The sequence below is a fragment of the Chelonia mydas genome, chromosome 12, assembly GCF_015237465.2.
Source record: "Chelonia mydas isolate rCheMyd1 chromosome 12, rCheMyd1.pri.v2, whole genome shotgun sequence".
Taxonomy (NCBI): Eukaryota; Metazoa; Chordata; order Testudines; family Cheloniidae; genus Chelonia; species Chelonia mydas.
This window is the reverse complement of record NC_051252.2, coordinates 27,952,932-27,978,129: the sequence shown is the minus strand read 5'-3', so window position 1 is coordinate 27,978,129 and position 25,198 is coordinate 27,952,932. Positions and strand designations below refer to the sequence as shown.

The 25,198-nt window shown below is 39.6% G+C and overlaps 1 protein-coding gene across 2 annotated transcripts in view; it reads right to left on the bottom strand.

Annotated features, from left to right (window-relative positions):
- Positions 1–25,198, bottom strand: part of CDH8 (cadherin 8) — a 190,902-nt gene that overhangs the window by 107,776 nt on the left and 57,928 nt on the right. For both annotated transcript variants that reach the window (XM_007059249.4, XM_043526361.1), the window contains exon 3: positions 15,969–16,263. In XM_007059249.4, the coding sequence (XP_007059311.1) occupies positions 15,969–16,263 (295 nt within the window). The remainder of the gene's footprint in view (positions 1–15,968; positions 16,264–25,198) is intronic.

Genomic DNA, 25,198 nt, shown 5'->3' with positions numbered 1-25,198 from the left:
GACTATGAATTTTGCAATAGGATTTGCTCTGCAATTGACAGGCAGTTACATGTTAAATATACCTAAATATTGCTATATACATATGCAATGGATGCATTTGTGTATGTTTTTTTCCATTAAAAAAATCCTACTAGCACGTTGAGAAAATGTCAAGGTTGCATAGCTAAGCGCTCAGTGTTTGTCATTTGAAAATTAGTGTCCCAGAATCTAGCCAGAAAACAAAAGACCAGGATTTTCCGTTAGTGTTTAATTTTGACTGCATTTGGCATGTTTGTTCCTTTGTCAATGCTACAACAAACTAATTTAGCTAGAGACTATAAATTTGACATGGTGCCATTTTCACAAGAAAGCCACTGTTATAGTCCAACTTGCTGTTGTCCTAATTATAATAATTTAGCAGTTTTATATAATCTAGTAACAACGTAATCACTGTTTCTCCTTTTTGTGTTCATACCTAATACTGCCGTATGTAATACAAAAACATTTTTAGATAGATTGTCTGGGAAAATATTAGCATATTAATTTTAAAACTTTCGGCATCTTTCCTGAGACACATTTCTGCTATGCTAATGACACTGTGATTAAATGTGGACTGCAAAGAGGTTCGACAGATTTTAATTAATGAACACTTCTAATGTGATTTAACTGTTAACCATGGCTGATTGTTTCGCTCTGTTAGTGTCAGGTTTCATAGGTTCCCATTGCCACATGCTAACAACCAGAGACGCAGTTAATGATAAAAGTATTTTTATATGGCTAGGTAAGGAGGCTTCTGTTTGCTGACAAACTAAGATTAAAAGCCTCCATAAAAATAAGATGTGTGTGCTCGGGTAGTGTTGTTCTATTGTTTTGGCTACGCTTTTTATGTGCAAGTCAAGGTGCAGATTCTGCACATTAGTCAGAAAGAAAAATGCACACACTGCCACGGGGAGTAGGAAAGCAAAGATTTTGGTGTGGCAGTGAAATGTGTGTATTGGAAAAAAATAAAACTTGTATATCCTGGAGGACTGAACAAATAGTCAGCATCTGAAATTTACATGAATCCATATTCAATGAAGCAACCATTTTGTTGAAAGATTGTAATGGCTAGGGGAATACAGAAATGTGACCATATTGAAGTCTTGTGGGACTGTGCTTTTTTGGTTTCTCTGGAACTTAAAAAAAAAAAACCCAAAACAAAACATCCTCTGTAGTCTTTCGTCTCCCCAAACCGGGTCAGGCTGAAATCTCCAGCTGATTAGGAGATCCAATCATCATTCTAGCTGAGCATTAACAGTATACTTGCATAAAGAAAGTACTTGCCACTATTTACCAACAGATATGTTTTCTATGAGATTCACTTTGCTTTAAAATCTGCAGCTAGCATTTTACTCTGGCTGATAATGGCTGTGTAGTCAACGATGGTCAAAACAACATACTGTTTGTATTCACTAGGTCAGATAAGCATTCGTTCCCAAATAAACCCTTTGCCTGATTGTCCTTCTTTTCTATAATCTCACAGGTAGAATGACAGCTGTTGTCATGGTAACTATTTTTTATTGAATAACACCGCAATAATCTCATAAAAACCTGTATAACTTCTTGACATGTAAATTATTGCTGCCTTGAAGCTGAACGAACTTACTCTTCTTTTTTTCTCCTTGAAATTTTTAATGTGTCACCATGAATGCAATATGTTTAATTCATATATGTACACTTTCTTATTTTTACTATACTGAATTCATGCTAAATAGAATTATGTGTCCAACAATTTACAGCAAAGGACCAGAAATAAGGAATCCTGGGTTCCATTCATAGTACTACTCATACCCTGCACAGCACCTCTCTGCATCTCAGTTTCCATGTCTGTGAAATGGGTAAAAAATATTTGCAGTGTAAAGAGACGCAGTTAATTAATGTTTGATTTGTTTGTAAGTTCTCAGATATAAGGAGTGTTAAATGCAATTATTATTAGTAGTAAGTAAATATCCTAAACAGAGAAAAGCCAGATGGGTGAAACATACAGAAGTGCACACAGACACCCTGCCATGACGTAAAAAGGAGGGCCCTGGTATGAGGGAAGGGGAAAATGGGGGCACACACAGCCTCTGTCACAGGGAAAATAGAGGACTCCAAAATGAGGGAAAGAGGGAATGGAGGCACACAGAATCCTCGTTGTGGGATATTGGGGAATAGGGGAAGGGGATACCCAAAGCCCTTGACATGGGGTGAAGGTAAGAATAGGGCACATACAGAATCCTTTCCACTGGAGTGAAGGGGGGCCCTAGAATGGAGGGAGCAGGGAAACAGGGGAACACAGAACACCAGTAGAGTCAGATTGAGAGCCCTGGTATCAGAGGAAGGGAGAAATTGGGGGCACACAGAACCCCTGCCAAGGGAGAAACTGGGGGAGTTTCTGAAATAGAAGGGGTGGGAAGATAGCTCACAGGGAGCATGTGGGGTGGAATAGAGGAACGTACAAAGCCCCTGGTGCGTGCAACAACTTCTGTCTAAAGAAGCTATGAAGTGTGTGACCACTTTGTTATTTATTATTTGCTTTTCCATAGAGCCTAGAGGCCCTTGTCATGGACCCAGTGCTGCTAGGCGCAGTACAAACAGAACAAAAAGATGGTCCCTGTCCCAAGTAGCTTACATTCTAAATACAAGAACACAGACAACAGATGGACAGACAGACATCGGAGTACAGAGGAACACAAGGAAACAATGAGACTGTATTGGTCAGGATAACAGTCTGTGGTCTCAGCACACCAGTGGCCTAACCATTTTTTTTTTTGAAAGCAAAGGATTGTTGTAAAGAACTATTTGAATAAGGATAATCAGGGAGCTTTGCAGGTATTCACAAGAAATTCCACCAAGCATGAGGGACAGCCTGGGAGAAAACACCAAGATAGTCGTCGAAAAAATTTAAAAGTGAAGGACAGCACCAGCCCAATTGAAAAATGGGAGTCACCATCTCAAAAGTGAGTAAGAGATGACAGGTGGGGAGGGACTGACTGTGAAGGGCCTAGAAAGAGAATACAAGCAGCTAAAGTGTTTATACTAAAATTGTGTGCAGAATCTTGCACCAAGCTACCCCTAGAGAGGGGGGAATCAAAAGATAGTTTGTTTATTCTTCTTTACCACCAAGAGACAATTTAGATACTTGGGTGATGATGGCCTTATAAATACCTTGTTTGAGAGATGAAGAGGAGGCATTATTCAGTCATGTATAAAGGGGTAAAACTAGGATTGATGGGATATAATTAAGAAAATGTAGGATAACATGCCGGGGTGGGACAGGGGACAGGGGGCGGAGGGGAATCTTCCTCACAACAACATCTAACAGTATGTGGAATAGTACCTCAAGGGAAATAGCAGAAGCCCCTTCACTTGAGACATTTCACACTACTGCATGAAGCATTAGATAGTGTATTGTAAGGAAAACCCCTATATTGACAGAAAGATGAACTAATGAGCTACGAGGTTTTTTGCAGCTGTAATGTGGTGGCGCTGTTATGATTTTTATATTTGTTTGCTGAGAATTTTGTAGAGAATATGAAACATACCAATTTCAGAATATCTGCTTCTTCCATAATATATTGTATATGTATGGGTATGTGTGCGTATATATATATGCACAATACATTGTATACCTACCCACACTATATATATGGTGGAAGAAGCAGACATTCTGAAACTGGTATGTTTCATATTAATTCATTTTTAAATCAAAATTGAAATATACATGTGACAAAGGTGTAAAATTTTAACAGTGAGTAATTAACCATTCAGAGAACTTATCACGGTGACTGACAATTTTTAAAATAAACACTGGATTTTTTTCCCCCTAAAAGATATGGTCTAGGAAATATTTTGGGGAAGTTCTAAGGCCTGCGTTATACAGGACGTCAGACTTGATCACAATTGGCCATTATATGAAATTTATAAAAGCTATTAAACTATTCACACATACTATCAAAAAGCTAAGAGCAAATTTCGTATTATTAATAATATTATTTATCATCTGTATTGCAGAAGTACCCAAAAGCCTGTGATATCAGAATTCCCTTGTACTAGGTGCTATACAAACCTATAGAAAATGACAGACCCTATCCCAAACAACTTACAATCGAAAAAAAAATCACTTTTATTGCTAATATTTTTTAAAAATGGTCTTATCATGGAAAATCAAAATAATCATAACAGCAGCTGCATGGACATCACCATAAGTTATTCTGATATACCCTAGTTTCATGGTTTCTTTGAAGTAAATGAAAAGAATACAAATGTTGGGCCAAATTCTTTTCAAACTCCATCAGCAGAATTTTGCTGCTTTGAGGTCCTGACCTCAAAGTAGTCATGCCAGGTTTACACCAGTATAACAGAGTAGAATTTGGATTTCTGTTTCCAAATGTTAAATGTAATTTATTTTAATGTACTTGAAGTGTACATAGTCTAGAAATCTAATGACACTGGAAGAAATGTTAATATAACTGTGAATGAGTCAAAAACTTTCTTTGAACAATTAAATACCCCGGAACACACACAGCAACAAAGCAATGTTTTCAGATTGCTCATCTGTCATTCTAATGAGCCTTTATAATGTGAAGCAAATGGAAAATATATATATTGTCTGGAAAAGTGTAACTAAGAATCTGGAAGGTGCTTGCTATGCATAGAAGAAAACTGTCTTCTGCACAGCACATAGACAATAGAGCAAGCTGGCAGCCTTCAGCATTTTACAACTGTATAATGAGGAGCAATGGAAGCATGGTTGTGAAATCTAATAAGCTGCATATTTTACCATTTCATGTGCATAAACTAATTGTTTTAGAATTGTGATGCTTCCTTCCTACAGTGGTGATCTTAAGAAAAGTAAAATGTTTCATACTGAGATAGATAAAGCTCTCTCTCTGGAAATTGTCCTTGTTGATGTTACCTACTGCATAAATTTGACTCGTGAAAGTAATAAGAAAGGACATCGTCTTTTTAGTTTTAAGTTTGGCAGGTCTATCCAACTACAACTTATAAGACGATGCCGTTAAAAAGCCTGCATGTGCTGCTTTATAAATTCCAGAGTGACCATTTGTTAGCATTAGAATACAGTCATAGGCAGCAGCACTGGGATTCACCATATTTTATGTTTCTCTTAAAAAGAACTCTCTTTTCTTTTAGACATTACTTTCGTTTCCCTTTTAGACATTGCTGTTATTATAGAACATTAATAGTATTTGTGGGAGAGGAAGAAAATACTTGTTCTATTGTCCAGGACTTTCTAAAAGATGGTGTTTGTCTAATCAATTGACTATTTCATCAGCACTCATACAAAACAAGGTGAATTGCCTATTTTATATAGAACTACTAAGGCATAGAAATTGCAAGGTCCCCAGGCAAAGAAAGTAAAATTGGATAATCACTACACAGTTATACTTCCATGAAGAGAAAAATTACTGTATTGTTTGTTGACTTACAAAGGAAGCTTCATGTAGGTGCAGTGTATAATTTTTTTTTATTTATTACATATGTACACACACACACACACACTTACATGTATAAACAATAATAAAATAGCCCTTGCTGAATGCACAAGGAATTCACTAATTTAAAATTTTACATTATAAAAATAAGAGATTTTCCACAACCTTGCAGTTTCAATTCTGTGTTTTTTGTGTATGTATGTGCATGCGCCCGCGCACATGTGTATGTGTGTGTGTCTTTTTCAAAGCCTGATAACGCCAGCAAATATGAGCCAGGTTGCAGGAGCAGATTCAGAACTCTTGCTCCCTCAAGCCAGCAGAGAGCAAGCATATGGCAGCAGAGACCACTGGCCTCCAGGGAAAGGTACAGTCAAATCATCCAGCCAGCAGTCTTCTGCAGGCTGATTCATGAGAAAGTGGCATTGACTTCAGCTCCACAGGCAACAGCTCATCTGTATTCACAGAGAAACATTAAGTGTTGCAGATTCAGCAGTTAAGCAAAGGCAGAGGTACAGATTCCTAAAGAAAATAATAATATTAAAATAAACTTGGACTGAGGCACAAAGTTCAGATTCTGAATTGAGTCTGAACCTGACTTCTCCAAATTTCAAATGTGTCAATTACATAGAGTGACCTGAGCTGTAAAATTTGTATCTACTTCTGAATTAAAGGCTGTTCTTCCACAAAGTTTGGGGAGGAGGAAGTTCTGATGTCTATCAATAATGAATTAAAAAAAGGAGCAGGTATAATTACATTACATTAATATAAGCATCTATGAGAATATTATCACATAATGAGATTATTTTTCTGATACTCTACAAGACAAACTTTGGATGTGGTGCCGTGTGACTAGAATTTGTCAAAACTTACCAAAATTTGAAAATACAAAATATAGTCAGGTCTCTCGTCATGTGGTGCTTACTAGTGTCTCAATATTTGGGCAGTAATGTAGATTGGCTTACTACCTCTCATCGGTGTCTTCTCCCAATAAGCTTTGGCCGTGCATCTGCACTAGTGCCACAAGCAGCGGTGTTTGAAAAATGAGACGGAATGTTTGCAAATATTTCAGTCACAAATTTTGACCTTCTTTCTGTCAAAATTTGACATTTGGAAAAACGTTGGAAAAAACTTTCTGAAGAGTGAACTTGTCTACATGTCTGAGAGGATATGTCTACACGGCAATCAGAGGAGCGATTGTAGCAGATGTAGACAAAACCGAGCTAGCTTTAATCTAGCTAAAGTGAGTATCAACAGCAGCGAAGCTGTGGCACCATGGGCTGTACGAGCCTGCCAGGGACATGAGCGCTTAGGTGACTAGTCTGCACTGAAGTCTGTGTTGCTGCAGTTTCACTGACATTGGTATTTGCGCTTGCTAGATTAAAGCTAGCTCGGGTATGTTTACATGTCCTGCAACCACACCTGCAACTGCAAAGTAGAGATACCTGAAAAGTTATGTTCACACAGTCCAGAATAAAAACAATACCATGTGACCTAGGCATGCAAAAAAACCTAACACACACAGCTCAACTTCAAATGCAGAATACTGGCAACAGACTGCCTGTGATTGATCTAGAGCAGCGGTTCCCAAACTTGTTCCGCCGCTTCTGCAGGGAAAGCCCCTGGCGGGCCGGGCCAGTTTGTTTACCTGCCGTGTCCGCAGGTTCGGCCGATCGTGGCTCCCAGTGGCTGCGGTTCACTGCTCCAGGCCAATGGGAGCTGCGGGAAGCGGCGGCTGGTACGTCCTCGGCCCGCGCTGCTTTCAGCAGCTCCCATTGGCCTGGAGCAGCGAACCGCGGCCACTGGGAGCCATGATTGGCCGAACCTGCAGACACAGCAGGTAAACAAACCGGCCCGGCCCGCCAGGGGCTTTCCCTGCACAAGTGGAGGAACAAGTTTAGGAACCTCTGATCTAGAGACAAGAATCTCTGCAGAAATTACCCTGGGCACAGATTCTGACAGAACTGTACATAGGGGCACAGAATCAGGAAAGAACACAAGCAGCCCTGCCAACAATGCAGAAGTGCATATTGCCTCAAAGAGCGTGTGGCCATGCCATTCCCCCTAGCCTGTTGGGCAGGCCCAGCATGCAGGGAGAAGTACACAGCACCCAATGGGAAGATGTAGCAGCAGCATTCCAAGGAACTCTGGGAGGCAATTTCTCCCCCAACTCCCGCAAGTGTAGTTTGGCTTTGCTCTGACCCCTTATTCTGGTGTGCAGGCAGTTTGCACAGTGTATCCTCTGGAAGAACAAATACATCCGAGAAACTGCAGACCATACACAGACAGGAAGAGAGGCAACTTTTCCCTAATAAATCATGATACATTATTCACCCAGTTCTTTGCATAGTTAAGTTTTAGGGTTCAATTCTGCACCCACTGATGTCAGTGGGAGTTTTCGTATTGACGGAGATCAAGGCTAAGGGCTTGTCTAGACTTAAAAAACTGCAGCAGTGCAGCTGTAGCACTTTAGCAAAGACACTACCTACATCTATGGGACACACTTTTCAGCATAGGTGCTCCACCTCTCTGAGAGGTGGTCGCTTGTCGACAGGAGAATTCTTCTGTTGACCTAGTGCTGTCTACACCGGGGGTTAGGTCAGTTTAATTGCATTGCTTAGGGGTGTGGATTTTTCACTTCCCCTGAATGATATAGTTATACCAACCTAATTTCCTACTGTAAACCAGGCCTAAGGGCATAATCCTGCAAATACCAGCAGTGCTAGCTACTTTGAGGAGTGCCCTGGATTGAAGCAGCTTTCCTTGAAGTTTGTGGGACTACTTGCAGTAGTTTGCAGTATATTCTCTAGTGAAAATGTTGGTAGGAATACACCCTCCGATTATAACCTCCTTGGGAACAGTGTCATGACTTCCTCTACACACACTGCCAAGCACACTTCAGCCATTTAGCAAACAAAAGTAATTTTGAAATTTCCAATTCTGAAGGTGATTGCAACCAAGAAGTACAAAGGTACAAAAGAAATTACAACTTTTTTTAAAAAAGGTGATCAATAGTTTCCTCTCTCTCTCCCCACCCCCCCCAAAAAACCTCAATACAAGTTAAAATGTTGGTCAAGAACATGTGGTGGTGTTTTTCCCTTTTGTATCCTAACTGATTCTCTCATGCTTATTATTGCCTATCTACCTTTCATTCTCATAAACTCCATTGAGGTTATTCACAATATACATGAAAGATATATATATAATTTCCATTTCTTGAAAAAAATCCCTTATTTAAATGACTCCTCAGTGCCAGAGTTCAAGAAGTTGATTATGCACAAGATGAGCAAGTAGTGGAACAAGAGAAAGTGATGATATACATTTTCTAACAGCTGTTACATTGTAGCCATATTTTAGAACATTGACTTTTTTTTCCCTGAGCTTTTGCACTATGTTTGAGTTTACCCTTTGGGCTAATTTGTAGTTGACCTTAGTAATATAGTCCTTTTAGTCAACATTTTTGTGACAGACTATCATTGATTTAACAGTCATGCACAGTGTCTTAAAAATCAATATATATATATATATATATATATATATATATATATATATATATATATATATATATATATATATATATATATGGGGTGGGGGAGGGAGGGAAGAGCAAGAGAGTGTGGTGGGACTTGATAATATTACATCTTGTAATCACAACTTTACAATTTACCAAGTTACTCCATCATTATTTATACCAGACTTGGGATGTTGATGATTTACAGCACATTTTGTCCCTTTTGGCAAACAATTTGTAACTGGAATAGAATTAATACTTTTGGAAGAAAGGGAAACACACACACACACACACACACACACACACAGAGTGTACCACATGCTTTTTATATGCGTGTTGATGTGAAATATGTCTGTTTTGTACATGTGAAATAACAGATGGCCAAATTAATTGGAATTACTCCTGATATACAGTAGTGCAACTGGGGGCAGATTTTGGCCCAAAGAAAGCACATATATTCAGATTAAAACTGCAATAATAGCAAATACTAAACTGAAAATCCAAACTCTTTTCCAAGAAAGACATTTTCCAAGAAAGAAATCTTTGAGAAACATCATCATAAAGAGAAGTTGGATTATTCTAAAATAATTCACTCACTCAATTTTTTGACGCATTGCAGGTGCAATTTATTTTTAGTGCACTGCCATGCTGCATCAAACTATGTACTGTGTTTTATTATGACAAGTGATGGGGAACTTTCTAATAGTTGGAGGTTTAGGTCAGATAATCCATGAAACGTTTGGATGTTTGTCTGAAATTAGCCAAAAAATGTGAATATTCACTTTTCCAGTCTCCCTCTTTCTTCTGTCTCACCTCCTTCCCTGCACCAGCACATCTGTCATTCTATTCAATGCATCTTTCTATTCTCCTGAACCTCTGCCGCAGACCATTAGCAGACCTCTAAGCACCCTTTGCTCAAAACAGAACTATGGAGTCTAGCTCACTGTTCCTTCCCTGAATACCACCACAGAACTGACAACAGTTGAGGAGAAGGAAGCACAGAAGGGGGACTTATCCAGGCATTTTCAATTATACACTATGGGATCAGTTCAGTTTGACCTGGTTCTTTTTTTTTTTTTTTTAAGCTGGCTCACTCATCTGTACATTATGGCATCATTCTTGGCTGTTACACAGACGATGCAAGTTCAGGAACAAATTTAAAAACAAGTGAACCACTGGGTACTCCACCTTTCTTCTCCATACTTATCTGGATCTCTTTCTAGGGGTTCTTACCTGGGTTCTCTTCCAAAATGTGTCCCTTTAGGTCTCATGATGTTTTAAACATATTTGTACAGAATGCAGCTTAAATGCCATTGAAAGCAAGTTATTTCCTACTTCCCAAATGCACTCCTGTGAGCAGCCCTGCTACCATATGCTGCCACACAGGAGACAGGCGTTCAGATTTGATTTCCTCCTGCCTTCTCACCCTTGGCTCCTCAGGAGATCAAAGTGTAACCCTTCTGCCCGTCAGAGTTGGCAGCAACAAGGGCCGGGTTCAATATCTAGGGGTTTCATTCCAATAACACAAATGCAAACCGGCTCGAGCCCCCACTCAGTGACCTGGGACAAATATATACCACCCTTGCTGGGCGCCTCCAAGAGGCGATACTTCCCCTCTCGCAAGCACATTGTCCGAGAGTAGCAAAAAGCCTTTTAATAACAGAGAGAAACAATGTGGCATTATGTTGGGGAAACACCACCAACAGGATTCGTAACACAACCCATGAGCAAAAAAAAACCACCCCAAGCAAATTGGGGCATGCTCTTTCCCTTTGGTTCTTGAGTCCAGCAACCCCAAATCACCCAAAGTCCCAAAAGTCCAATGACCCAAAAGTCTCTGTCCCTGGTCAGGGCAGCCCCAGAGTTCGAAAGTTTATCTGCAGAACTTTACCTCCCAACCTGGGTGGAGATTGGAGAGGGGGAGAGAGGTAAGGGGCACCTTACATGATCTGAAGCTGACCGCCCCACAGCTCCATAGGCCTTCGCTCCGCTCTGCCAGCTGCCCCACGAACTGCTTCGCTCGCTTCCGCTCCGCTCCGCTGCCCACAAGCAGCTCCCGCAGTCCCACAAACTGCTCCACCAGCTAGTCCACGAACTGCTCCGCTCCACGTCCCACAAGCAGCTCCCACTGTCCTATGAACTGCTCCACCAGCCTGTCCACAAGGCACTCCAGCCGTCCCACAAACTGCTCCACAATATATCTTCAGCCTCCCCCACTACTTAACACAACGCTCAGTGATTTCAGCTCTTAGTCAGTTCAGCTCTTTGGTGAATTCAGCTTGTAGTAGGGGAGCCTCAGTGCTGGTGCACCATTAGCCAAAGTGAGCTCAGCAGCCTGTAACTAGGCTCCTAATGGAATCAAAATTAGCTCAGATATTCCACAGTGGAGAGAGGAGGAAGTGCAATTAGCATGTAAGGCCCTCACCCAGGCACCCATGCCACCAAGTATTAATACTTGTCCCCAGCCTCTCTCAATTCACAGAGTTTTGGAACCCATGACCTTTGCCTAGCGAGTGCTACCTAGTTGATGGTGAGTCCCTCCATCATAACAAAAGGCCAAGTACAGTTCCCATAATCAGGGTAATAACAATTTATTCTTCCTGCCCCAATAACAGAGACAATGGGGATCCCACAGCAGCCAAAGTGACCATTTGGGCAGCTATGGCTCATTCTAGGCGGGGTGGGTGTGCCTATGCAAATCAGATCGGCCCCTGAAGTTCTTTTCCACAACTTGCCACACCTCACCACCAGATGTCAGGGTGGGGCTCATCCTGACACTGCTTACAAAAGCAATATGAAAACTGTACAGAACATTCAGTCTCACCGAAGAGGGAGGGAGACTGAGATGGACTAGAAGGATGATTATTGTGGCAGAGCTGAAAGGAAGGAAACTGAGGGTTGAGGTAAGGGTGAATTGTATGTGCTCCTCAGGGCTTTTTCTGGAGCATGAAGCCCACTCCTTCCTCAGAAAAAAGAGAATGATTTCAAATTATTCCTGAACACTGTGACTGTGCACACCATTCACCACTGTGACTGTGCACACCAGTGTGTGTGTGTTCATGCAGATGCAAGAGTGTGCAGTCAAGACGGCTGAAAAGTCAGCATCATTCCTACAGGAAATAAAACTGGAATAGAGATTTCCTTGGCATCATTTGCTGGAGGAAGGTCCTGCAAACAGTCATTGCAGGGAAACAGGATTTTCCAGCATCATTCATATACAACAGATGCATGTGTTCATACTGATTACGTATGTAAATGCATGTATACATGTGGTGTACATGATCTCTAAAGACGGTTTGCATGTGCAAAGTTCCAGCTTCCCCACAAACATGATACATTATCCATGCTGTAGATATATATATACAAGAGTTCATGTCAACTGTGCTATCCATGCACTTATTCATATAGTTAGCACCTTGGGACAATGTTTTTTTTATAGTGCCCACGACATTGCTGCCAAACGAGAAATTATAACATGCAGCAATATAAGATATATCAGCTGCGTATATTATGTTTGAAAAGCTACACTATGTCTGAATCTCAGTGAAAGAGGGATGAGTTAGTTTTGGAATGCTAGAGAAATTAATGTGTATTCACTTGTATCTTGTGTGTTTCTTTCTCCAGCTATCCAGAAATGAAATGACTTGTATAGTATTTTCATTGCATAAGCACTACACATACCATATGAGTTCCTCTCCAGTCTCAGAACATTCTCTCTCTCTCTCTCACACACACACACACACACACACACCCCAGTCCCAAGTTTTCCACACTTACTATCTGGTCACCCTAAGAAAACCCTACCTTAGTGAGGACTGTGTTAGTGGAAAGCATCACACAGTTGAAATAGAAAAGCTTGGGTGGGTGGAGTTTTCTTAAAGGGGAATGAAGTGGAAAATGGAAGCAAAATACTGAGAGCACAGCAAAAAATAATAATCTCTAACTCTGGAAGAAGAAGAAGTCAGTCTTTCCCCTACATATTGATAGATGATGGAAACTGATTTTAAAACAAACATGACAATACCTAAAAAAGTTAAAATAATTTACATTTACTATAGCTATTGATATAGCTTCTAGTTGGTTAAAAGGAGGGAGAATAGCCAAAGAAGTAACAGTAAAATTGGTAAAACAGCAACGTTCTTGCCTTCAGGATGTAAGCCTTGACTTTTAGTCACATTACAGGTTAACAGGAAGAACTGTGTATGCTGCATTGATTTCATAATTATTCATCATCCACATGATTCAGTGAGATACATGCTCTGGGTTCAGGAGTGGCAGCTCAGAATTAGGGTTTGTATTTGCCATTGGTGCTTTTTTGGAGTAATAGGTTGAAAACAAAGTACATCTCATGGAATGCTACATAAAGAAAAAATATAAAGCCTAGGGATATTTAGACACATACACTGTCCTCCTGTCTGCTTCATTCAGCAACATTGGAGTGCACAAATCATATGGTAATTCTAAATCCAAGCCTTCTTTTGAGATGACTTATGGCTTGTTTTCACCTTGGTTGTTGTTGTTATTAAGGGCTTGAATATTAACTATACCATTTGAAAATACTATATTTATGGGCCATATTGTACCAGACAGAAGAGGCCCAGGCCTGGTAGGTTCAGGGGCAGAGCTGTCCCACCTCAATGGGAATTTCAAGAGCAATTGTGCATCTCTGTGCTTCTAGAATGAGACGCTGTACCATCCCTACTCTGTCTTCATTGTAACTCTCTTCTCTTTCATGTATCCAAGGTTAACATTCTTGATACCAATGTTGGTCTCATCTCCTCTAACCTCCATATATAATCTTTTGCAAAGTCCTATCACATCTTCTTTAACATCTCCCCAAAACATCCTTTTTTCATTATCCCATCTGCTAAAACTCTTGTCCATATACTTGTCCTCTTGCTTTGATTACTGTAGACTTCTACTGTCCAGATTTCCTACCTCTCACCTTTCCCTCTTCAAGTCTGTCTAAAACTCACTTCTGATTTCATTTACCAATCCCGTCACTCTCACACGCTCCTTTCTCTCTCCATTGATTGTCTGTCCTTTACCATATCATATATAGTTTCATTTGTACCTAATCCCATTCACATTCCATATGCTTTTCCCACCCTTTCACTTTACCGGCCCTTCATTGCCTTTCTCCTTCTCAGTTTCTCCCTTCCTCTGCTCTCAGCCACCATCTCTTTCCTCCTCAGTTGCCTCATTAAAGATCGTCTCTTTCAACAAAGCCTGCCCCTTCTCATCAGTAACCCCTATGCTTTCCTTCACCTGATCCGCTACACAGTGCCCTGTCTGATTTGCCTTTTCTTACTTAGATTGAAGCTTCCTTGAACAAGAATCATGTGATATCTTAATCTATGTTTCTAAAGTGCTGCATACCATTATGGGCTATATAAATTATTCTTAATAATAGAATTAATGCTCAGGAACCATTTCCCCCTGCAGGCATATCTTTGTGTTTGCCTTCTAGTTTTTCCTTCGGAATGCCCAGTCGGCCCAGTTCATATAAGGATTAGCCTACAATTTCTTTCTTGTCCCTCCCCCTTTTAATTTAATTAAGCCATTTTCCTGCCTAGAGCTTGGCAAAAACATCATCTGAAACCAGGTCTACATTATGTTTGCGCTACTATACAATTAAAACAGCTTAGCATATCAAATGTGTTTTGGTAAAGGAATTGACATTCAGGCTAAAAACGCATATACCAATTTCAGTAGAAGTGATTCAAAGCAATCAAGACACCAAAATCTGGAGAAGAATTATAACTGATATGCAAACCTTACCGTAACTATGCCAGTGCTACTGGGTCTGCTGCAGTTAGATTTGAAAAGTTCCTCATACAACTAATTGTACTGAACTGCAGGAAGATGACAGTTCTAGCCCCATATATCACGCGTGTGTGTGTGTGTGAGAGAGACTGCAATAGAACGGAATGCTGTTTTCCAAACTCATTGACAGGGCACTATTGTGTTTGTAAAGAGGCTTGACATGCCTTCAAGTGAGCATCTATGTATATCTTGCCTTGACAGCCATAGAGTACAAGAATTGCCAAAAACCACATTACTTTCAGTATAATATTGGTAAACCTTAGAAATCATTGTTTATTTTCTATGGCCCGATTCTGATGTCCTCACTCACACTGAGTGTTCTGCAATTAGTCACGTTGGTTTCAGTGGGCCTACTCTCAGAGTAAGATACTACACACTGAATTTCAATATATTCCTAGGTGTCTGTATCTCTCTACCTATCTGTACAGGTATATGTCTAGACAGCTGCAGATATAGATATATAAAACAAAATGTGCACCAGAATTGCACAATGAAACAAACATCCCTATTCAAGACATATACAAAAAGACATATGAAGGAATATAAATGAACACATTACCAAAACACTCTATTAACAAGTACGTTTTGCATGTATTTTCCTTTCCTTCAACCACATTCGTTCCCTTCATCATCTTCTTCCCAGCTTTCTCTCTTTGCCCATACTAACTCCCTCGTTTTCAGATCATATGGCTAAGTGGTTAAGCCCACCATCAGTTTCCAGACATAACATCTTTCATTTTCATGTTTTTGGCTGATTATAGTTATACGTGGAGGAAAATAAATGAGTATGTGTCCACATATTGTAAGTGCTACATCTGTGTACAAATACACACAACCCAATAATTAAACATCAACAAAATAGGATTAGAGTGGCATGTTGGAATAAATCTTGATAAATTCTCCTCAGTAACAATACTCCACAGCATCATAAACAGACTATAAATTTGGGCCAGTGAAGTACTGTTGTGCAAAGAATGCCAATTTAATATAACTGATAGTCATGTTCTTATTACTGAGGATCTCAACCTATTGTCCTGCAGCCGAGCACTTTGGTCAAGAAAGGATTTAAAAAATGAAATAGGAATGAAATAAATATATATTTTTTTCCCATCACTAATGTACTGGATTATTTTAAAGGGTGACTTTTCAAAGCTCTTTATATGTTTAGGCGTACATACCCACAATGGACATTTCTGGAACAGTGGCATGATATGGGCCATCAAGAAATTCTGGTGCATTGTCATTGATGTCTTGAACCTTAATGATGAATTCTGAAGGCGGCTCCAGAGGTTTGTTTGTATCCCTATCAACTGCTTGCGCTGTTAGTGTGTACTCTGCCTTTTCCTCACGGTCAAGTCTTTTCATAGCATGAATATCTCCAGTCTTGTCATTGATCACAAAGATTGTCCCAGCTCCATCTCCTGACAGGATATACTTGATTTTGCTGCTTCCAGGATCCAAGTCTGTGTGTAGCTGAAATGACAAATAAGCATTTTAGTGATAAAAACCAGCATTTACTTTTCGCATTGGTCTAGCCATGCATTTCTCAAGTTATTCTTTTGTACTTTAATCTTAGCTCCAGCGATCCATATCTCAGCTTGAATACGCAAGGAGAGTAAGGACTTGTATGCATACTAATCAAAATTGAATGTAATCATAGGCATAATTAGACTTACTATTTAAAAAGCAGCTGTTTTATATATTTAAATCCCTATTTCTAAACGTAAATGTCTTCAGATCTATTATGAGCCAAAATGAACAAACACTAAGTGTCCTTAATCAATTAGATCAAAGAGCAAATGAAGGATAAGCAATAATATATTTTTAAATCTAGCTACTTATTTTCATGCATTACTTCCTTTCAGCTTATTTTCAGAAAGTGATGGGTGTTTAAAAATGAATTAAACACATTTGGCAAGTTTCATCTGAGTTAATGTTTTTAATTGACAGCATTACCAAAAATCTTACAACTGCATTTTAACTCAGTTGTTGAACTGAACTAAAAAGATTCTTAAATCCTTATTCCCAAAGGGTTATTCATGAAAGAGTGTTTTGTGAAAGCAAGCTACCAGAAAAATGGAGAACGATTATTTTCCTTGGACACACTTTTCTTCACAATTTCTTTCCATCAAAAAAATGATTTTTAAATTATATTTAGTGCTTCAGCAAAATGAGAAGATAAGATTAGAAAACTCTGAAATACCACAGAAAAAAATCCAAATGCAAGCAGCTCTTCTCTTATACTTTTCAGTCTTTGTCAACTAAGTGCTTGAACCAAAGCTCACTGGAGTGGGCTCTGGAACAACCCTAAAATGCCAGGTGAAATCAAATAATCAATTAATCTTCAAGTATAAGATGTGTCTTTTATTATTTCAAGTTTATTAATGTCAATATATATTGAAATAAAGGAATATATTATTATAATTCATTTATAGTGATATTAAGCCAACCAGAAGATTACTTTAGTTTATGTACATATTTAACATTCTTTGAACACATTTAGTAAGGGAAATTGTATAAAAGAGTATCATTTGAATTAAATATCTTGCACATCTTCTTCACAAAATATGTTGTGATAGAGGTTTGTATAACCTGGTAACCAGCAACAAGCACCTAACAGATTTTGCTTTCACAATGGTCTTCATTAGAGGATAAAATGAGATAAAATTCCTTACGTATTTGCTGTCACCCTATACTGTAATTGATGCACCTAAATGATCTTATAGTTATGTGCTTTCATAGATATTTTTCAGGTTTGGATCACAAATGTTGATAAATTAGCCCATACCCTTGCTTTGAGGTATTTGGGCTTCAGTAATGATGAGACAGTTTACATAACAATGTTAGAGCACCTTGCCTAGCTTCATCTCTAGATGACTGCAATTGTCCGCTGTGCTTATTGCAACAAGTTTGGTCTTCTGGAGTTGGATTTAGGATTTATACAGTAGTTTGAATTTTGGACAATCAGTTTGAATCTTTGGAAGAGTTGGAGCTGGCATCTGTTATTTGACTTCCAGCCATATGGAGCCAAATAATTTAGTTGTCCCACAAAGATCTTCTGGGTGAAATCCTGGCTCCATTAACTCATTCTGTCTCCACCTGCCCTTCATACCCTTTTTCTTCCTCCCTTCCATCTTCTCTATTGCCCTGTCCTCCTCCGATCAAAACCCTAAAACAAACAAAAAACCACAAAACTAGCATGATGTTCACAAACCATCACTCTGTTTGTAGATTCTATCTCTTTCCCTTATCTTTGTCTATCTTCTTTACTAAGAGTGTAAACTCTTTCAGACAGTAGAGGACAGTCTACTATTCTTTATTTGTACAGTGCCTAGCACAACAGAGACTTGTTCCTGATTATTAAAACAGTGCCTAGGGGCTAAACACAACAAACAATAACAACATTAATGTCAATAGCAAAATCCGCAATGACGTCAAATGTGCCAGGATTTCATCCCTGTGTTTTGATGGGTAATCTACCATGCGTTGATGATTTATGTCTTAGTATGTTAAGCCCTTAAAAATTATTAGATTTTTTTAAGTAGAAAGAGGGACATATAGAAACTTCAGACACTGTGAATGGGTTGATTCCCCAGTCTGCTATTAACCTAGCATGGACACACAAACACAAGACTGAGCATGCATGCGCACGCTGAATGTGCAAAACTCAATCCTATCTGCAAACACAAGTCTTTCTTCTCTCTTTCTAGGATTTTCTTGTTTGTTAAGAACAAACAACATAATTCAAGACTGACTTTCCTCCTGATTTGGCTGTTCCTCTCCCCCCTGCACAAACAGAACTAAGTATTATTCACCTTGTACAGTTGTGTTTTCTCTGAGCATGCTCAGTTGAGTTAGGTTGATGTGATATTAGAATATGCCTTTGGGCACTTAATCCCTATTCAACAAAGTACTTAATTTAACTAATTGATTTAAGTGTGCTTACAGGCCTTTCTAATTAAAGACTTATTCTGGAAAAAAAATCCTGAAAGTATTTTTCTGATGCATCTACACTGGCTAATATTTGGGACTTTGCTAATGAGGAGTGGCCAAACCATCAAAGCTTAAATATAAGAACTAGCTGAGTAACAACACAAAGAACACTTTGATTTGTGAATCAGAATTTGGCTAATTAAGTGTAGAATCATGGAAGAGGAGTTGTGGAAGACAGCAAAATCATTAAGTGATGGCAACGATTTTTTAGAGAAACTGCTCAGTTAAGAGAAACTGAGTTAACCATTGAGAGAAATATGTGCACTCAATAACCACACAAGACCCATCACCATGGTAAAGACTGAGACTGCGCTAAAGAAGATGAAACATGGGAAGGCAGTGGGACCATACAGTGGACCAATTATGGCAGTTAAAGCATTAGACCTTGAGGGGGTGGGGATGATGATAAACTTCAACCATTTAATCCCCCAAACTAGAAATACGCCCAATGAGCAGCGGAAGACCATGCTGGTACCTATCTTCAAGTGTGAAATGTATGTACAGAGGAATTACAGACGCATAAGGTTAATGAGTCATGCAATTAAATGGTTGGAAAGAATTATCAGGAAAAGACATTGTAAGTGACTAGAGCATCAAATAAATGACAGTCAATTCGGATTTATGGCAGGAGGGTAAACAAATAGAAGTATAGGGAGAATCACAATGAATAGCATTTAGTGTACACTGAGAGAAGGCTTATGACAGAGTTTCTAGAGAATAGATATGGGGTCTATGGCCACGCAGAGATGTGTTCAGACTATCATGGACATGTCAGAGGGCAGTACAACACCCCTGAGAAGCAGCTGCAGCTACAGTGATCCATTCACAGTGAGGGTAGGTCTATATCCAAGGTCAGTCTTAAGTCCATTCCTATTTGTGATTGCAATGATACCTTCATTCAGGAGATTAGGGAAGAGGATCCATGCAGTCTGCACTGTGCTTATGATATTATATTGTGTTGCAAAGATAAATTCAAACTGGAAAAGGATTTAGAATGATGGAGGAGTGCATGAGAAGAAAATGGTTTATGGATTAGCCAACAAAAAATTAAATACATGCAATGCTTCATTGAGCGGGACAATGAGAAACCAGTAAAACTAGGTGATATAGAGTTAACCTCTGTGCAACAATTCAAATACCTCAGTTCAGTAATGAGCGATGATGGGCATGTGGATGTGAATATTAGGAGTCTCATGAAGAGTGCTTGGTGCAAATGCAGGGAGTTGGTGGGAATTCTCTGCAATAAGAATATGTTAATTAAAGTGTATAAAACCATGATTAGGCCATCCATAATGTAAGGATTGGAATGCTAGCCAATGAAGAAGAGAGAAGAATAACTACTTCACACTGCTGACTGAGAATGCTCAGGTGGATGCTGTGTGAGATGAGAGCTGACAGCCTACAAAGAAATGATACAAGCCATGATATAGATAGCTCCCCTCATGAAAAAGCCGAGGGAGCATGAACTGAGATGTTTGGGTCATGTAAGATGAGACATAGGATTTGTTGGCCAGAGATTACAAGAGCTATTAGTCACAAGGCAAATACAAAGACCCAGAAAATGGTTGTTCGAGATGCTGAAGGAGTTCATGAAGATAAGTGTCACCTTAGAAAATGCACTCAACAGGAATGCTTGGACATGAAGAACAGGAATCACTAACTCTGACTAACAGGTCACAGTGAAGGCAAAGAAATCTAGAGCCATGGAAGATTTGCAGAAGTTCTTTAATCATATACTAGTGAGACATTGACATTTGGACTGAATACAGCTCATGGTTACTATTAGCACATTGGAAATGTGCCCAAAAGAGGTACGAGTGCCCAGAAGCATTTTATAACCTTTAAACTGCAATTGATTAGGATCAATGGAAAATACATTTAACTTTCCCCCCCACCAAAGATTAATCTGGGTCAAAAACTATAGTGTCAGGCACCAGCCTGCAGCAGAACCAGTCTCCTGGCAACCCAGTGAACACAGCTGGTCCTGATATAAGTTCTCTGATAGACTGTGGCACCTTATTGGTTGCAGGAGTCTGTAGGCTGGCTGATACTTAAACTCAATAGCACCAGCAGTCCAGCGGCTGTTTAGCACAGTCCTAATCTGCAGGTGTGCTTTTACTATCCCTGCCTCTGCCCTCTCTAGCCTTGCTTCAGCCCCAGCCTGCACCACGTCCTGCTCCAGCCTGAACCTGTTCTTGTTCTAGCCCCCAGCTTCCTCCTGACTTCTGATTCCTGGCTTAGACCCTCTTCTCCTTCTGACTGCGACTCCTGTTAACCCTTGGCTTTAGGGCTTTGTATTCTGACTTCTGACCCTGACCCCATCCTGGATCCAGCTCTAATAGGTAAACCAGACTCTTGCTCCCACCTGGTCACTGACAGTCATATATGCCCAGCCCTTTAATATAAAGCAAATGATAAATGTTGCATTTATTCAAATCGTGTTAATCCTTTATGGTGAGAATCCAAAGTCAAAGGTCAAAACAGCTTTCTGAGATATTAAAGTGCTTTAATACGGAAACTTTATAATAATAACCTACATAGGTACCAATGTTTCTGAATTATTTTATTGTTTTGATTTAGGATCTAACTGACATCATCACCTTATAGCTTCAAAGCACAAAACTAAGTGATGTTCAAAGTCAGAGAGCATATTATTTTTTCCAACTAACATTCCCTCTGTTGTGCGAGATATGAATGATAATAAAAAGCAACTGTCAAGCTTCAGCAGGCTGCGTTCATGTGAAGGTTCAAGATCATTACACTCATAATTCTATAGGGTCTAGGTGAATTGATAGAGAGGCATAATCAAGAGGATAAACGAATCTGAGTTTCTGCTGAAAAGTCTTCACAGATGTTAGAAATATGAAACTGCTTTCCACACCTGTACCTTTATTCATTACATCTGTTCCTGGAAGCTAGCCTCCTATTTTTCAGAGTGGTATTCAGAATTGTAACAAAAACGTATATTTAACAAAGGGGAAATCGCTATTTACCACCCAGATTCCAGTACTAGACATGATCCCAGAATTAAGAGGAACATACACTTAATGGAAAACTTAATTCTATCCAGAGATGGGGACATTTAGTTCCCTTGCATGAGACCCAATTAATTAGACTTTCTGACAGAGAAGTCCCAGGGCAGTGAAATCCCTCTCAACCCCTGGCCAGGCTGTAGAGTTGCAAATGCAAACATCCGCTTCTCTTGAAGTAGCAACCACAGTTCCTCTATCCAACATATTCATGTGTTAATTGCCATTAGATTGTCCATGCATCCTCCCCATAGCATACCTCTGGTCCCAATGGTGATACAGATGTCTTGTGTTAATACTCTGAGACTCTCAATATAGCCTTAACACAGGTCTTAAGTAGCACAGAGGGCTTTACAGTACTTCTCCATATCAAGACAAATTTCATCCAACAATGAACCCCACAATAACTAATATTCATTGGTATAATACAGCTGCTGATCAGTGACTTCAATATTATTAATATCATATGTATTGTACTGCCACAATACTAACTTTATTATTCACCGATTAATGAACACATACAAAAGAGTGTTGCCAACACATTTAGTCAGATATAGCATATAGTTATAGTCTTCCACATACATACCTTACAAATACACAATTACCCTCAATGCAGGAGAGAAATTGCAGAGACAAATGCTTTTTCTAAGGACCTCTCTATTTGCAGATTTAAAAGTACCACTGCACAATAAAAAAAAGGTAATATACTGGAATGCTGATTATTCAATTCATATTAAACAGTCATAGCCTATAGAAGTTCAACTTCTTGGCTAAATCTGTATACTTTTATAAATCCGTTGTGTGTTTGTGGTTTTTGAAAAAACCTAGAACTAGATGTGTGGTAACCAACTCCAGCACAACCATGGGAAAAATCAACCATAATTGATCTTGAGTCTCTAGCTTCAGTTCTGGGATCCAGTGGGAGATCCACTGTGCTTTTGGCGGGTGGTAAAATGTACTCCCTTCTGCTTCCAGTCACCTAATCTGCCCAATATGAGGATGGGTGTGGCCATGACTCTTCTCTCAAGTGTATCCTCCCTGCCCTAGAAGCTATACGCTCTTGGGAGCACGAGGCTGGAGCCGCAACTGTGCTCGCTGATCACATTGTGACTGCAAGCTGTGTGGCTGCACAGAATGTGGGAAGAAGGAAATAATGCTCTTAGGGTCTGACCCAGCTCTATTGAAGTCAATGGGAATCTTTCCATTGACTTCAGTGAAAGTACGATTCAGACACAAGAGCCATCTCTGACCCTGGTGCCCAGGTACTGGTGGAGACATAATCCAGCTTGTAATGAGCTGGAGTGTCTAAACAGAGGAGCTGCCACCCCCATGTCAACATATTAGGGGTGAAACAAGCATAACCGCAGCAATAATCCAAAAGTGAAAAATCACAGCCTATTAGAAATATGCTCTTGGATATTTTTAATTAGGAAAAGAAAAGACTGCACCATGAAATGAAGTTTTATTTGAGTTCATTAGAGAATAATTAATTCATCCATGTATAATTACAAAGGAATTACCCATCACTTCTTTCAAAGGAAATTACACAATCTGCATTTTAAACTTCATTTTAAAGCCTTGCATCATTCTTCTGAGAAAGCACCACATGCTGCTCTCACTTTTAGAATTTCTCAGTATATTTCTTAAAGGGATCGCTGGTAAATCATTGATTCCATTCACCTCGGTGAAACTTTATATATTATCCTAATGCTCCTTCTTTTCCCCTTTTCTGTGCCTGGTATGGAAATCCTGAAGGGGACTCTTTCATTTCAGAGGCAGATCACATTTAATGAACCCAGAGAGACAGTTTCTTTAGCTTTCTGGACTCTTTCACAAGTCCCTATGGGTTCTAAGGCACTCTAGCTCATTCTGCAAAACATACTGAAAGATTTCAGTGGCTTCTGCATTCATTTATATACATCACTGCTTCCAATAATTGTAACATCTTTCTCATGCTGTGATCCTTTTCCTAGTTATCTGTCTATTCTTCCTGTGTGTCTTCTGGTTTTGCTAGATATATAAAACAATTAGGTGGTAAGAAAAATTTTGCTTTGTATTTTTGGTGAGTTGTGACAGAAGATGATGTGTGTGCTCATCAACAACCCAAGGTATAAAGGATCATTCAGCATTAAACTCCATAAGACAGGCTGCAATTTATTTGTACACAGTGTGGAATTAATAAAGTGATTGTAATTTCAATTCAATAGAATCTATTATTTTCTTCATGGATGTGCTGGTCCCTTTAATAGTAATGGGAATTATATCTGCATAGCAGGGAGAGGGAAACCAAATATTCTGCATTGCCATAGAGTAATGACAAACACGGGGCACAGCCTTGTTCTCACTGAAGTTAACATCAGTACTTCCAAGTATTCTAACAGGAGAAGGAAAATGCCCATGGGGTATTTATGGTTTCACTTAAGATATTAGGATCATGTAACTATAGTATTTGTCAATGGACTTTCCTGTTCAGCTGCAGTTTCATAACCATATTCAAAGAGAAGTAAAGCAATAATACCCTTAATACTTTCATCCAGTGTTGTAACCACTGGGTTTGTCTGCCTCAGTTTCCTACACTGTCAATTACAACATCTTTGATTCTCGATGACTTCCTTTATGTTTCAATGTATTCTTTGCCATTGCTTTTTTATTTCATTTGATTTGCTAATTCAGTGTGTGCTTAGATTCATGCCTCAACTGTGCATAAACAGATTTTTATCATGTACCTCTCACTATCTCCTTATGAGGTATCAGAGTGCACTGTGGGCTAAAAATAGAGCAAGGACTGGGAGCCAAGAAACTCCTGACTGTAACATAGACTGGCTCTATGGCCTTGGGCAAATCACATGGGTCTGAATTCATTCCTGTGCCATGCTTGAACCCCTCATACCATCATCATGCTCACACACACACGATACTGGGCCTGCCAAGGGCTGCTTCAGTCCCCACTGCTGGTTAGGGCATCAAGTGTTTCCCTAATTTGCTCCTGGCTACCTTGTATCAGCCAGAAAATAGCCAGGTCATGGGACAAGCTGGCCACACACACTGTCATTACAAGACCATTCCCAACTTACCCTAGGATTCCCCATTTGAAGGGGGCTCTTGGGAGGGTGAGGATTTGGCTTCACCAGTCCTGCACCTAGCAGGGAAGACCTCTTCTGCCAGGGGTATTTGGCTTCACCAGCTCTGGCCCCTGACACAGACCCTAACAGCACATTTCCATGGCAGCTATGGTACAGCCAGGTTACAGCTGTCCCCAGAACTCCTGGAGATAGAGAGCAGAAAAGATAGTACAGCCTCATATTGGTTGTATTTATTTATTTCAGCTAAACTGAGGGTTGCAACCACAACCTTTACTTGCCTACTCCCATCCCCAAACTGGCCAG